The sequence below is a fragment of the Vombatus ursinus genome, unplaced genomic scaffold (assembly GCF_900497805.2).
Source record: "Vombatus ursinus unplaced genomic scaffold, bare-nosed wombat genome assembly UNPS02014781.1, whole genome shotgun sequence".
Taxonomy (NCBI): domain Eukaryota; kingdom Metazoa; phylum Chordata; class Mammalia; order Diprotodontia; family Vombatidae; genus Vombatus; species Vombatus ursinus.
In genome coordinates this window covers 34,991,716-35,008,501 of record NW_020954559.1, presented here as the reverse complement: position 1 = coordinate 35,008,501, position 16,786 = coordinate 34,991,716, and the positions used below count along the sequence as shown (strand labels likewise).

Sequence of the window (16,786 nt, the reverse complement as noted above, 5' to 3'; positions counted from 1 at the left end):
GTCTTAAAGCCCCTACCCTTTCTGTCTTCCCTTATAAACACCTCTCTACTAGGCAAATTGTTAGCCTAGTTGGAATATTGTATATGCTTTTAGGGTTATTTCCTATTAAAGCTTCATTTCTTATTTATTTATTCATTCATTCATTCATTTATTTATTTATAGTGAGGCAATTGGGGTTAAGTGACTTGCCCAAGGTCACACAGCTAGTACATGTCAGGTGTTGGGTCTGAGGCCGAATTTGAACTCAGGTCCTCCTGACTTCAGGGCCGGTGCTCTATCCACTGTGCCACCTAGCTGCCCCCTTCATTTCTTTTTTAAAAAAATTCTATTATTGAGATTTGTTCTCTCCTCTCACAATTAGTTCACATATGAGGTCTAATTATATTACTAGCTATAATCTAAAGATAATAAATTTGAAGAGTTGGAAGACTGCCATGATCTAAGATGGAGGGAACAAGAAAATAGTCATATAAAAGTTGAATCAAATTCATCTGTCTTTTGAGGGGTAAGCAACATGAAGTAGTAGACCAAGTCCTAGATTTGAGGTCCCGACTTTGCCATTCGTTGCTTATCTGTGACCTTAAGCAAGTCTTTGAATCTCTTGAGTGTACCGGCCGCGCCGACTTTGTGCCAGCCGCGCCGTACACTCTCCTCCTATAAGGAGCAGGCTGCCAGAGTCATACTACTTACCAGTCTTCGGAGCCTACCCGGATACACACACACACACACAGAGACGAACCCATCAGGAGGCTGCCAACACCCGAGCTTTATTCAGAGGCCATCACAGCAAGGCCAAGCAGAAAGGCCAGAGCAACAGAGCAGGAGCAAAGAGAGCGCATGATCTAACCACGCTCGTTCCTTAAGTACCTACTTAGCCCCTCCTCCTCAGCCCGCCTACTAGCCAATGATTGTAGGGTCAGATACCGGAAGGGGCTGTCTGAGTTTAGTGCAAAGGGAGAGGGAGTGACGCAGGAGGCCAGGACCGGATACAGGAAGGAGGCGTCTGGGATTAGTGCATAGACAGAGTACGTGACCTAGGAAGTCAGGCCCAGGTACCGGGAGGAGGCGTCTGGGGTCAGTGCTACACAAAGGGACCCAGGAAGTCAGGAAGGTCACAGGAAGGAGGCGTATGGGGTTGACGTTGCATATAGGGAGGGGACTAAGCAAAGGGAACTCAGTCCTCTGCCGTCCCACTCCCACGTAGCACCGCCCCTTGCCTCAGGAGCACATGCTCTGGCTACTTCCTTGCACCCAGCTTATCTCACATAGCACCGCCCACTGCCTCAGGGCTTCTCCGTATCCAGCCCATCCCAGTTCACCACAACTCCGCCTACCACAGCCCCTGCCTCGACTTCCAAATACCCAGATCTTACCCCAGTCTTGCCACAACGCCCACCTGGCAGTAGCCAACATCAGACAGTCCCTCACACTTGAGGCCTCAGTTTCTTCATCTGTAAAATGAAAGAGATTGAACTAAGTGATCTCTAAGGCTTCCTTCAGCTCTAAATTTCTGATTTTAATTAAAATGGCTTATTTCTGTGCTACTTAGTTGCTAATCCTACCTACTTTCAGGGAGGAACATCATCCTTAGCATAAACAGCAGCTTAAACAGCTAGGGAGACTTCATAAATTAGTATTTTATAGTATTTTTACTGTCTTGATAAGGTCTCCTTAGTTCTGAGCCTTTTGCTTTTTAGCTCTGTTTCATTACAGTTTTGTCATCAGAAGTAGGATAGTGCTTACAACTAGTTCTGCAGTGAAATTTCTGAATCTGTCTCTTAATCTCATTTGAAAAATGTGGTGTATGTGTCCGTGTAAAAATATAGACAAATGTTATTCAGCGTAGAGACAGAACCTTATAAGTAAGACACCTAAAATGCCTTCATATAGATTAGGGTTAGGGAAACAATTTCGTTTACTGATTTCCCATGAACCAGGAATGTCCAAGATTAGTGAAATTAGCTTGCCTTATAGTTTATCTTTTTAAAAAAATCTCCCCAAAACTTTATTATAAAGAATTTGTGCCAATTAAACACAGTACTTTATCTGTATTCCGATTTTGTACAAATGTATAGTTTGAAAAGTACTTTTTAAACTCCTGTTTATGATCCACAGACTAACAAAAATAAATTTAAATGTCATTAAACTTTAATAACTTGGTTTGATATCATGTTAACACAGCTGTTGGTCTTTCAGCCTGGGAAATAAACCACTGATTTTAATAATGATTTTTTTTTTTAAGGTAATGTTTACTTTGACCTTAAGTCTAGAGGAGACAAATATGGGAAATTAATTGGTGTTGTCCCAGAAGAAGGGGTGGAATCAGGTAGGTTGATTGAATTTTCTCCTAAGGGCTTAAGATGAAATTGGCATGTTGTGTTTTTTAAAAGTAGTTTTTTTATTGGTATCTTTTTCTTTTTTAACATTACCTAGATTTCTTCATGTCCCTTCCCCTCTACTTCCACAGAGATATCCCTTATAACAAAGACTTTTTTTTATAAAAAGAGAGAAAAAGGAAGGAGAGGAAAAGAATTAGTAAAACTGATCAAACATTGAAAAAATTGATTTGATATGTAGTGTTCCACATGGACTCGGACTTCTGCAAGTAGCAAGCAGAGGTGTCTTCTAATATTTCTTCTTTGGGACCAAATTCATCCTTCATAATTTTCCAACTTTAAGTTTGATTATCTTGTTATATTTTCCATTTCAGTGCTATAATGTTTATGTATGTTGTTATCCTGTTGTATTCTATTTCTAGTACTTGGTCCATGTGTTAGTCCAATGTTATGCCCTCTGTGAGTAGTCAGTAAATATTAACAGCATCAGATTGGGAAATGAAGAGATAATCAAGTTTGTATATAAACTGAAAAGAAGTGTGCCATCATATCCAGGTCTTCATAAACCTTGCCTTCTAAACTATTTGATTAAACCAGGATTTTATCAGTAGTAGCATTGCTCAGTTGGTTCTCAGGAATGAAATCTATGTAAGAAATGTAAGAAATGAGGTCGGGTTTTTAAAATTTGTTTTCAACTCTTTTACTAATAGGGATATGATTAAAATACCACATTACATTGCTAGTTATTATTTTCCATTTCTCCAATATGTCACTCAAGCTTTACCAGAGAAACCTTAAAAGACCATTGGTCTGAATGAGGTATGAACAATGAAACTGATTTTCTTGTGTGACTTATAACATTGGAAAAGGTGTGATCTTAAGCAGATATTACGAAACATTTCAACTTAGAGCAGTCACTGCTTTGGAAGTTGGCCAGTCCTTTGTTAGCAGCTTTGGTGAATGGAAGTATGTCTCATTTTGTACCAACATGAAAATGAGTGACCGTTATTTTGAAGAAGTTAATATAAAATCTTGTTTGAAGTTAAATCTGCAAATGATATGTTAAGGGAGATGGGGGAATGAACTAATGTTAAGAAAAAGCTTTTGACTGGCACAAAGAATTTAAAGAAGGTAGAGCAGTTATATGTTATGAAATGGTTGCATGAAGTGGTTCTCTAGTGATCCACAGGACCTCTGAAAATAGTGAAAGTCTGAGGCTTGTCTTGTGTTTAGACCATCATCGAAACCAAGATAAATATTTGTTCTAAAAAGAGAATTAAAAAACGAGGGGAAAAAAGGGGCAGCTAGGTGGCGCAGTGGATAGAGCACCAGCCCTGAAGTCAGGAGGACCTGAGTTCAAATTCAGCCTCAGACCAAACACTTGACACTTACTAGCTGTGTGACCCTGGGCAAGTCACTTAACCCTGTTTGCCTCACCAAAAAAAAATGAGAAAAAAAAATTTGAGGAGATTGTGCTATGTATTTTGAGTGGCTTAGTAATTTATTTAACAAATATATGTCAAATACCTAAGGCAAAGAATGAATAATTACTGTCTTTCAAAGAAAACTATAAAAAATAACTTGTTTTTAAGGAAATAGTAAATGGTAATGAAACATAATATTTCCAATATGACCCAGAATCAAACACCACAATCACCAGGGAAGAGACTGTCTGTTTCTTTGAAATTACTGGAACTCTTTTTGTAAAGTTTCCCTCATTAGGCTAGTTAATTAAGCTTATGTGGAAGTTTTGGAGGATTTGGAGTATCACTGTGTGGGATCCAAATTGTGGTTTTGTCACCAAGATTGTGCCCCACAGTACATTGTACTTTTGAAATAGTTTTTGACTAAGAACCCAGGTTGATTTTCCATTTGACTCATCTGACTTGGTTTCAGATGACTTTGGGTTATTTCTGAGAAATCAAATCTCTTCTCAAAGAAGAGGAGATGGATATTTCCTGCTAGTGAGGATATTTGGGATAACTTGTTTTTCATTTTTTTTTTTCCCGAAACTATCTTCAGAAAGTTTCAAAACTTTTTAAAGCATTGACTGCATTGGTTGACTATAATATATGTAAAGCTGCCCTAAGATGATTCTTTTAAAGAACATTCAGTGCAGAAATATCTTCCAATACTTTATAGTCTTTCTGATTCGTATCATTAGTTCATAGCTATATATTTAAGACTTTAAAAAGGGTTTTTCTTATAGCAACCCTCTGAAATTAAAAAGACAAAAATTAATTATTTTAGGAAAATTATTTCAAAATAACTTTTATGTTATCAACTCTTCCCTCATTTCCTTTATTGTGGTATATGGTCCTTATTTGTTGACAGTAGGTGCTCAAAAATTCAATGAATATAGAACTTTAAGTTGGCAAATATTGTCAGTAAACTTTGCTAAAATTAAAAAAAAATCTGTAATACTACAAATGTTTGTGCCATTTATGCAAATTCTCCAGTGTTTTCTTCCCAGAGGCAGCTGGCCTGAGAGTTGAGAAATCTTTGTTTTAATTGAAGACTGCCAGTCAGTCTGCCTGCCTTTATTGTGCGCTTACGAAGCATTGTACTAAATGCTAGACACAAGCTGTGTAACTATTGCATCAGTTACTTACTGTCTCTAACCTTTAGTTGTCTCAGTTATAAAAAGAAAGGGATTGGAGTAGATAATTTCCAAGATATCTTTCAAACTCTTAACTAGATTTTGTAGAAAGGAAGGATCACTTTATCTTTTAATATTCAGACTTACAACATTCATATGGCAATAAAAATCTCTAAAAGTAGTGTGTCTGTATCATGCTTAGCATGATACAGACACACTGCTCAGGTGCTTAGCACAGTGCCTAGCATGTAGTAGGCACTCAATTCATTGACTTGGCTTGACAGGCTTTATTGTTGTAATTCAGAACAGAAAATTTCTTTTATAGTCATAACTAAGGATTACATTCTCAAAGATATATTTCAAGGATGATTGAGGTAATGTCCAATTCAGTAGGCTCTTTACATTTTATCAGTTCACATTCATTTAATCATTTTACTAAAACTGGACCAACTGTCAGTGTCTGTCAAGTGCTTTGGTGTACTTAGCAACCTTTCTATCTGTTATCTTTGTAGGTAGGGAGAAATCAGTGAAAAGAAAAATGCGTGGTCGTTTGTAAGACAGCAGAATTTTTTTGAGTGTGTTTCTAGTGGCCTCACTTGCGTAGTATGTTAGTTAAAATTTTTTTTTCTATTAAATTATTTGTTGTTGCAGATGATTCTGATAAGCGACATGCCAGTGATTTTGCTCTATGGAAGGCAGCTAAACCTCAGGAAATTTTTTGGGCCTCTCCTTGGGGAAATGGAAGGCCTGGCTGGCACATTGAATGTTCTACAATCTCAAGGTCAGTTTTCTTGGCTAACTTGCTTTATATACTTTTTAAATCTTGGCGAATGGAAAACAAACAGTACACAGTTTGGTCAGCAGAGGGTGTTGATGTGAGCAGATGTAGACCAGGAAAAGCTTTAATAGTTTGTGGGTGAATTAAAAATACTGTTTGAATATGTTCAGCTATAATAATTTTTTTTTTTAAATCTCAGTTGGTAGTAGAAACAACTGCCATATAGGATTCTGGTTTTCAGGTTGTACAAAAGTGATTTCCAGTCTTGCCTTAGTTTCTGTCTTGTAGACAACATTATTTATTTACTTGCCTTTTGCCAATAATCTTAGAAGTTTTCTTAGAACGGGTCTATGATGAAGCTCAATCCTGACCATCAGAGACATGATGAGACTTTAGAAAAAAGCAGAACATTTCTGTGGTATACCCACCTTGTTTGTATTCCTGGGGAAATCAATATTTAATCATCCCTGTTGTCTGTCAGTCAGCAGGCAGTTATTTAGCCTCCAGTCTGTGCACTTCAGCCCAAGTTTATGCTCCTCCTTAAATTCTAATTTATTTTCACATGGGAGACATTCCTTAACTCACTACATTAAATTGCTCTACATTTTTAAAGAAAACTAACTCATAATATTTAAATTCAATTCAACAAACATTTAAATGCCTCCCATATACAGAGAGGGCACAGTGTTAGACGTGCTGCTGTCATGGAGCTTATAATCATGATTTAATATTGGCCTTTGTGACATTTTACACCCGTTAACTGTTTAATGTGTAAAAACATTCATTTTACCAAACTCTGAATTAATTGTCAGCAATTTTGAATATTCTGAATTAATTTATTCTGAGGATGAATATTGCCTTAGGAGTGATTCTGATAAATAAAATCGAGAAATTCTCAGTTCACAGTAGAAATGAGGTGCAAATCAGATTACAGTAAACCTAAATTTCTTTGTTATAGTCAGCTGTCCCTTCAGGCTTATGGGCTGATCTTCCTCTTTTACAGTAATTTGTTGTTTTGTTGACTTTTCATGACTCAGATACTGGAGTGGTTTGCAAACCATTTCCTTCTCCAGCTCATTTTATAGATGAGGAAACTGAGATAACCAGGGTTAAATGACTTGCCCAGGATCATACAACTAGTGAATGTCTGAGGCCAGATTTGAACTCAGGAAGAGGAGTCTTTCTGACTCCAGGCGCAGCACTCTATCTACTGAGCCACCGAGCTGCCCCTTTTTATAGTAGGTGTGCATGTATTTAATTTGAATAGCCGTCATGGGTACACAGCAGGCACATCAGTGAAATAATTGGTGGAAATCTTTTAAATATTTCTTAGTAACACTCCAGAAGAAGAGAGGCCAATACCATGTCAGTTCTAAAGAATAGAAAGAGTTTTAGGTCAGTGAAGTGTTCATTGGCCTTTTGAAATATATTCTTGGTGACACAATCACCATTCCTTGTGCATGTGAGCTGACTTCCTAGTGTGGTTGATTAAACTGGAGGAGTAAGGAGACCCAGGTTTTTACTTTTAACTTTGCTGTTTAATTGATGTGTGGGTTTATACTGAGTTATACTACTTCAGGGGGACGTATGAGGGATGCACTGATAAGTGATTGTAAAGAATCCAGCTGATAATGATAAAAATTTAAGAATTCTTTAAAAGTACATTTCCTTCTAAAGATTGCCACTGCATTAGGATACCGTTTAGGGTTGCACACTCCTACTGTTGGCTTTGTATTGAATTACTCGTATCATAATTAGCTTTTAATTGAAGTCTCCTCACTTCTTTAGAAGATCACATTTCTGGCTGAAATGACCATAGACCTTTACATTTTTTCAGGATTGACATTTTTTTTTACTAGTCTTAAACAAGGGGGACGTTAATTCCAAAGATAACCTGATTATTTAATAACCAGTTATACTATTGAAGAACATTTTTCAAAATGATCAAAGTGTAAAGAAGCAAAGTTAGGAATATGGCAGTATTTAAGTAGCAGAGCAGCAAGTTGATTTTGTAGTGTGTTTGACTTCTTGCCTGAATGTAAAAGTCAACTTTGTTCTGGAGAAATGCTGCCCTCTGCTCCCATCAAACTGGTTTACTTAGTGCCCTCTGAAAAATGCCTTCTACTTTCCTCCCTTTTTTTTTTTTTTTTTTGTTCATGTCATTTGGCCTGCTGGAAATGTCCTGCTCCATTTTCTCTACCTATTTATTTTAAGGGTTCTAACCTGGAATCCTACAGACTCCTTGGAGGGGATCATGGATAGATTTGAGGGGGTTTGTGAACTTGTATGGGGGGAAAAATTACATCTTTATTTTTACCAACTTCTAACTGAAATTTGGCTTTTCCTTCAGTTACTTATTTGAAACGTACAGACACACACACATTCTGAGAAGAGTTCTTCAGGCTTTGCCAGACTGTCTGAAGGGGCTCCATGACACTAAAAGGTTAAGAACCCCTGACCTATTCAAATGTTGCCCAGTACCTGAATCAGATTCTTTCTTTGTTAAGTCTTTTCTGACCACCCCCAAAACCGAAGTGATTTCTTCTTCCTATGAATTCCTGTAGCAGTTACCTTCTGAAGAATTCATCTGGCATTTGAACTGATACTTAAAAGTTTTTAAAATGTGAGTGTGTATGTATATCTTTTCTCAACTGAAAGCACTTTGATGGCAGAAATACTTACCTTTATATCGCTTTTAGTGCCTAGCAGAGAACCTTGAATTTAGTAGGTATTCAGTAAACTTTGTGATTTTGTTATTATGATCAAGGCTATAGGGTATAAACAAGAGCTGATCTAGATAATAGCGTGATGCTGTTATTGTTCATTTGTGTCCAACTCTTCATGACCCTGTGGACCATACTGTCCATGGGGTTTTCTTGGCAGAGATTCTGGAGTGGTTTGCCATTTCCTTCTCCAGTGGATTAAGACAAACAGAGGTTAAGTGGCTTGCCCAGGGTCACTCAGCTAGTAAGTCTGAGGCCAGATTTGAACTCAGGTCTTCCTGACTCCAGGCCCACCCAGCACTAAACTACATCATGTTTTGGATGTAAGCTAGAGTTGCTTTAAGTACCTGTCAAAAAGTCAGCAGGTTTCAAATGAATTTAGTATTAAATAATTTGTTTTGGTAGGCATACCTAATATTAGACTATTAATAATGAAAATGTCACTAAATAAACAAGAATAGCATGACTGAAATATAGTTTTGAATCTGTTAACTTGGTTTACATGGTATGATTCTGAAGTCCTGAGCCGAACAAGAAAATTAGTCTTATTGCTTTGCAGTCACCCTGCATGTATTAACTTCTTTCAAGTCAGAGCAGTTGACTGTGCAGTGGGTTTTTTTAATGTCATTCACAGATTTCTAGGCTCAAAGAAAGATTATGACTATTCACTGCAAATGTAGAGCATTAAAACTAGGTTAAAATACCAGTCTCCATTTGCATTCAGTTTAATTTTTTTTTAACATATTGGAAATGCATTAGAAATAAACAAATGTTCAGTGGTTTGATTAGAGCTTTGTGTTTCATTTTAATAATTTTCTCTCTGCAACATTATGTGGGATTGGGGGTAGTGCACACTTGACATTCTGGAGAAAAGTTGCTGAGTAAGTGTATTGAACTAGTTGATTATGTTTTCCAGTTTAGTGTTTGGAAGCCAATTGGATATCCATACAGGTGGGATTGATTTAGCTTTTCCACATCACGAAAATGAAATTGCACAGTGTGAGGTATATCACCAGTGCAAGCAGTGGGGAAACTATTTTTTACATTCAGGTAAGTGGTATTTTTAATTAGTTTTATTTATTGTGCAAGAATTCAGCCTTTAATGATATGCTAGTGCTATATTTGAAACGAGGTATATCAAATGAACAAATATACATATGTATAACTTCAGTAAATTGTCATCTCTTTGAAATCTGTTTATTCTGAATTTCTATTATCTGTTGGAAACATGAATTTTTTTTTGCTTGTAATGGATTAATGAATATATTGAATGAATGAATATAGGAATAAATTAGACTGACTAGATTGTGTGTACTGGGAGGAAAAATGTTCAACATAATGTGTAATTTTTTCTCTTGACTAAAACTATTGGGAAGACAGTTCTATCTTTTGGATATAATACTATATTCATTTGACCAGTTTTCTTTACTTTTTAACACTGCTTTGTATCTTATTATACATAAGTCATAATTTTTTAAAACCAGCCCCTCAGTAGTCAAGTCATATAACATGTGTCAGAGATCCTGAGCAGTAGTACAATTGGATTTGTCTGTTGTCAAGAGAAAGCTATGGTAAGGGCTTGGTAGATAAGAATACATGTGGTAATATGAGATATTGTTATGATTTTGAGAAGAGTGTAAGAATGGTTTAAAGTACAGTGAAGGCATTTATGGCATAGATTAAAAAAGCAGCATGAGGTAAGGAAGAATACAGCATACTCTACAAGCTGGCAATTTCCTTTAAATCTTCAAGGACAGTTCTTTGCCATATTGTAAATTGTCATTAGCATCCATGTGTTGCATAAGTTACCGTGGACTGCTTAAATTTTGCTAAAAATCTTTGGTCTTTCTGTTTTTTTAATAGTGACTATAAGCAAAAATATATGATAACTCACGTTTGCATAGTTCTTTTTAATGTGATTTCTGCTTAGCTCCCCAGAGGGAGGGAGGTAGTGAATCTGAAACTCAAAAAGGCTTGTCCATCGTCACACAGATAAGTGTCAGAGACAGGACTTAAACTTAGGTTTCTCTTACTGCAAGTTCCATAATGTCACACTGCCTTACGAGATTAAGAAAGCAAGTTGCTTATTTCCCTGTGTGTGATAGCATTTTCTTTGTATTTATGTGTGTGGTTCACCAGAGATTCTGGAATACCAAGAATTAGGTTTCATTGTATCTTTCCTCACATTATCTAATGCACTATGTATCTTTTCTTGTAGAACGGGAAACACCATACACTGCTGGCCCCCCCTCCTCCCCAACACACAGATTTTGCTTGTCTTCTTAATTATTTAAGTTTAAAAATTATTTCTTCTCATATATCTAATTAAAAGGATCTGTGATTTGTTGTAACCAGTTGTCCCTCTGCCAACCTAAATCTCAAATCCTTCCATGTCCATTTATGAGTTGCTGTGGCCAGCAAACCAGTCAGTACATAGACAACTTGGTATTGAGGGTCTGAATTTATTTAGGCTGATCCGCAGGTGAAAAATATGTAGTTTGTCATCGGGCTTGTACTTGAAGCCTTTCCAGCTTGATAGAACCTGCCCAAGTTCATGCTTTACTAACGAGTTCTTTAGGAACTCGAGTCTACCTCTGTACTGCTGTAAAACACTGGAAGAGAACTTTAGTGTAGGAAATTAAATGAATCAAGTGAAAAAGGGGGCGAAAAATGTCTAGAACTAACGTAAAAATATTGATAGGGGTTGTATGGATAGTCTGTGAGACACATGGGTCTCGTTTCCCTGAAGGAAGACTAGGAGCAATGGATGGCAGTCACAAACTGGCAAATATACATTTGATGTCAAGAAAAATTTAATTGCATTTTGAATTATCTATTTAAAAGTAGGCTCAAGAGATACAGTAGGTTCTCTCACATTGGAGGTCTTCAAGCAAAGGCTCGATGACCACATATTGAGTGTGAGGTTGAAGGGACTCTTTTTCATGGAGGGATAAGGCCAAATGGCTTTGGAGGCTCCTTTCAATTTTGAAATTGTTTGATTTTATAAAAATGTAAGTATAAAAAGTCAGTCATTATTTGGTATATATTCTGCATAGCATCTAATACTCTGAGGTTGTTCAATAAATATTAAACAGCCAATTTCTTTATATTTTCACATTCCTCACAACTTTAAATTTTATCCTTTTAAAATTTAACCTTCCAATAATGTTTTCAAAGTATCTCTTTTTCAGAAAGTCTTCTGTTTATGAAGAACATAAAAATGGTTTTGTTGCTGTGGTTGTGATGGTCTGGATGCTGAATATATCCAATCTGTCACAACTTTTCCCTTGTTACAGCTAAATAGGTTCCAGGATATAGTTGCTACATTCCTGACGATGTAGATGAGGAAAGTAGTCTTCTCATTTATTGGTAGAAATTTGAGAACTTCTTAAGGGACGTTATGTATAGTTTGCAATGTAAGATGCTATACTATACTTTAGTGATCACGTGAAATAGAAAATATTTAGACTTTTTTTCTCAGTGCTTAACCGAATAAATATAAGTAGAGCCAGAGTTGATAAAATGTATTCATGTAAAAACCTGGAAAGGCTTACATGAACTGATGCAAAGTGAAGTGAGCAGAATCAGGAGAACATTGTACACAGTATCAGCAACATTGTGCGATGATCAACTATGAAAGACTTGGCTCTTCTCAGCAGTACAGTGGTCCAAGACAATTCCAGAGGACTCATGATAGAAAATTCTGCCTTCATCCAGAGAAAGAATGGATGAAATCTGAATGCAGATTGAAGCATACTATTTTCACTTTTTAAATTTTTTTCATGGTTTTTTTCTTTTGGCCTCTTTCTTCTTTCACAACATGATTAATATAGAAACATGTTTTACATTATTGCACATATATAATCTATATCAAATTGCTTACTGTCTTAGGGAGGGGGTGGTGATGCAGGGAGGGAGAGAGATAATTTAGGACTCAAAATTTTTTAAAAATGGATGTTAAGGGGGCAGCTAGGTGGTGCAGTGGATAGAGCACCAGCCCTGAAGTCAGGAGGACCTGAGTTCAAATCCGACCTCAGACCAAACACTTGACACGTACTAGCTGTGTGACCTTGGGCAAGTCACTAAACCCCAATTGCCAAAAAAAAAAAAAAAAAAAGGATGTTAAGAATTGTCTTTACATGTAATTGGAAAAAAAATAAAATATTATTCTGAAAACCATTGAAGACTGTAGGCATACTTCATTTTGAAGGACTTGGTGCTCTTGACAATTCCTGATAAATATAGTCCTTCTGCATGTGCCTAGTTCCCTATTAGTTCACCCTTTTCAGTGGTCCATGGATTATCAGGGTGGTATCCTAAAGGTCCTAGCAAAATGCACTGGCTATAATTAGTGTACTTCCATTGGCATACCTCTGTTCCTCAGAATGAGAAGAAGGTAACACTTGTACTGATTATCTTTGGTTCCTTTAAACGTCGTCCACTAATTAGTCAGGCTTAGCCAGGGTTGGTATGAAAAGCATCCAGTGAATGTTTAGAAACACCAAAAAGATACTGACTTTAAAATATAGGGAGAGAATCACTTTTTAATTGATTTATTTTCTCTAATTACTAAGTAAGATCTTAAACATATACTTTTTATATTCCTTTAACTTTATACTGGAGATAAAAAAAATGTCACGTATCTCCTTTAATAAAACAATGGAGAATTATTAATTCTTCCTAATGAAAAAAGTTGAATTAGAGAAATAAAAAAGTCAGATAAATATTATTTGAGATGCTGCCAAACTTCATTTATTAATGTAATATTATTTGATGACCATTCTAGGTTATATCACTTTTCTGACACTCTGTTATGTAAACAGTTCTCAGAAAACATTTGTGGGGGCAGCTAGGTAGTGCAGTGGATGGAGCACCAGCCCTGAAGTCAGGAGGACCTGAGTTCAAATCCGGCCTCAGACCAAATACTTGACACTTACTAGCTGTGTGACCCTGGGCAAGTCACTTAACCCCAATTGCCTAAAAATAAAAAATTAAAAAAAAAAAAAGAAAACATTTGTGTTGTAACATAGTGTTTTTAAGCAGACTAGGAAAGGGAAATCCCCCCATTAGGAACAAATATTTCTAAGAGACTTTTTTTTTTTCAGCCAAAGACAAGTTTTATTAGAACATCTGTCATATTGGGCAATCTCTTAAGGAATCTGAATATTAGTGAGCTGTTGGCTAGACTGGCTGGAATCTGAGCCTAAGAGACTTTTTTTGAGAGAAGTTGTACTGCTTAGGAAAAATACCAGAGCTTTTAGAAGCTCCTTATATTGTTGTGTATTGTACGTGTGTGTTTGTTTTAAGAAAAAAAAAATCTTTAGTGAAGTTAACTTCTTCTCTTATATATATATGACAAAGAAGATGTGAACTAATTCTAGAAGGATTTGGTGAATCAGTGAATTTGTAGAATCTTATTTAACCTGGGAAGAGAAGACTTGGGGACATGATAGTTATCTTCAAGTATTTGAAGGGTTACTACATGGAAGAGCCATTAGATTTTATCTTGTATAGCTCCAGAGACAGCATTAAAAACAGTATGAGAAAGTTATAGGGATGAAGAATTTTCTCAGAGTGAAATGGGCTGCCTTCTACTGCCATCCCTGGAATTAGAGTGTAAGCATAAGTGGGATGATAACAAATGATCAGGGATGTTGTAGAGAGGACTCATACATTGCGGGTAGGGGAGAAGTTGAACTAGAAAATCTAATAAAATTCATTCCAACTCATAAGATAATGATTTTTTATGTAATAAATCAAAAAAGTCTAAACCTTTTCTGTTCAGCTTTATAGCTTTCTTGTCAATGTGCCTAAACTTGTTGGAATATAATTCTTAGGTTATTAAATTTACTTCCAGTTTCCTCATTTGTAAAAATTAGTAATATTTTAATTATTATCCAGGTACTTGGTCTATTAAGTAGATATTTCTAAATTGTGGGATAAGAAGCAAATAGGACATTAGTGAAATAGTTTGAACTAAATGGTTTCTGAATCCCTTCAGGTCTAGATCTGTGATTCTATTTTCTGTATTTAGTGTAATGCTTACATTAATATGTTAGCCTTGATTCAGCCAGAGGTGCTTCTGCTTCTGTGGAGAACAAATTTTTAATGCCTTCAGTTACTTATATCAGCTCATCAGATTTTTCTTATAGGATAACTAGTTCTGTTATGTTTCATGAACAACTAATTTAACCTTGTTGTTTTTCTGCCAGGGCATTTGCATGTTAAAGGGAAAGAAAAAATGTCAAAATCATTAAAAAACTACATTACAATTAAGGTAATATATTATAAAACTACAAAATGAATGACAGATTCTTAAATTGGTTCTAAAATGTGTGTGCATTGTATGCCATATAACTGATTCTTTGGCTTCTAATAAACTCTTCCATGGTTCTAAATATGGTTTTCCATCTAACATACATTACACTTCTTTGTCTTAAAAGCATATAATAACTTTGCCCTTTTTATCCTAGTTACTTCTACTTCAGCATTTGTTCTGCTTCATATTAACTTATAGACTGTTTTCTTTGTTTCTTATTCCTGTACTCTTTGTTTTTTTTTGTTTTTTTTTGGTGAGGCAATTCGGGTTAAGTGACTTGCCCAAAGTCACACAGCTAGTGAGTGTTATATGTCTGAGGCCAGATTTGAACTCAGGTCCTCCTGAATACAGGGCCAGTGCTCAATCCACTGCACCACCTAGCTGCCCCTATACTCTTTGTTATATATCTTTTTTTTATACTGCCATTTCATACTTTTTTTGGTTTGTTTTTTAACCTGGACCAGTGATTTCATAGGGTTCGGTAACTCCTATTGAGGAAACTCTCTCTACTAAAACTAATGAACCTCTTCTGTAGCTTATGTCTTACTGAGTTGCTTGGGACACTCAGAGAGGATCTGACTTGTCTGTGATCACTTAGCCAGAAAGGATGTCTTTTAAATCATACTTGCAAAGTTCCTAGCCTTCTCTCTTCTCTAGAAAAAAATCTATGTCCTTTAGTCATTCTGTTTCTTATCAGGGACAGTTTGCTATTCCACTGTATTTTATCTTTTGGTGAGCTCTGTAGTTGGTTGGCTCTTTTACTTGCCTGACCCACTTTATGATGCTTACATACACATATCATGCTATTTAATGGTGAGTCAAATGGAGAAAGTACATAGTGAGAGTCAAAACCATATATGATTGAAGAAAATGTTTTTTGATGGTTTGACCGATGTAATCCTTTGACTTTTGAGTTTGCAGAACCAAATAAATATAATCACAAATTAGGAAACAAATATGGATGGAAAAATAACCAGATTCTAGGCATTTCCGCAGTCTCCTCAATATAAATTCTGTTATTGAAAGGCACCAGCCACAGATCAATTATAAGTAAAACCCTAGGAATAGTTTTAGCTTATTAGGAGTTCAGCAAATACTTGTTGATTTAAAATGAAGGCTTCAGTTTTTGGTTATTTGTTAGAATTAAGTTATCTTTCCTCATCTTAAATATTTAACGTCTTCAGAGGAAGTTTAGCAAATGAGTTAAATTCTTTCCATAAAAAACTCTTGGTTTACTTGTACTTAAGTGATTTTAGTGAAGCAGCATAGAGTATCCTTCTAAAATCTAATTCTAATAGCTCTTTTTGGTATGGAAGTGACCCTGGTTTCTTGAAGTCTGTGCCTTTGAAGCTCAAACTGGAAAGTTTTACTGAGCTCAAAAATCCCAATTAAACTTCAGTCCATAAAACATTGCTACATTAGCCTACTTAATCTGCCCTGCAGCACTGTGATGTACAGTGGTTAGAGTGCTGGCCCTGGAGTCAGGAAGACTCATCTTCTTGAGTTCAAATCTGGCATCAGACTAGCTATTTGACGCTGGGCTAGTTAGTTAACCCTGTTTGCCCCAGTTTCCTCATCTGTAAGAATGAGCTGGAGAAGGAAATGGTAAACCACTCAGTATCTTGGCCGAGAAAACCCCACATGGGGTCGTGAATAGTCAAAGGTGACTTGAAAGGACTGAACAGCAACAACAAAATCTGCCCTTATTTCAGAATCCTTGGATAGTTCTTATGTGGAGTGGTTAATATAAATTTGTAGTTAGAGTAATATATTGAATGCCCTCCTTTCACTTACTAGGCACTTGACAAATGATTATTGCTTAAGATTGATAGTATTGGAATACAACAAATAGGAAAAGAGAGAGGATGAGTGTGTGTTACAAACTTGTCCACGTTTAGACTTAAAATCCTTGGGGTCATGTTAGAGAAACAAGTTATCTTAAAAGAATTATTAAAATGGGGGTGGGGAGAAGACGACTAAAAAAAATTCCCAGTTGAGGCAATTTAGCCTGATGTTTATTTTTCCCTTTGT

General features: G+C 36.1%; 1 protein-coding gene across 2 annotated transcripts in view; it reads left to right on the top strand.

Moving 5' to 3' along the window:
* LOC114046270 (probable cysteine--tRNA ligase, mitochondrial) overlaps window positions 1-16,786 on the top strand; it is a 61,258-nt gene that overhangs the window by 17,348 nt on the left and 27,124 nt on the right. Inside the window, exons 6-9 of one of the 2 annotated variants that reach the window (XM_027866557.1) lie at window positions 2,243-2,326; window positions 5,587-5,716; window positions 9,353-9,486; window positions 14,649-14,713. In XM_027866557.1, the coding sequence (XP_027722358.1) occupies window positions 2,243-2,326; window positions 5,587-5,716; window positions 9,353-9,486; window positions 14,649-14,713 (413 nt within the window). The remainder of the gene's footprint in view (window positions 1-2,242; window positions 2,327-5,586; window positions 5,717-9,352; window positions 9,487-14,648; window positions 14,714-16,786) is intronic. The other variant, XM_027866558.1, reaches the window with a different exon arrangement.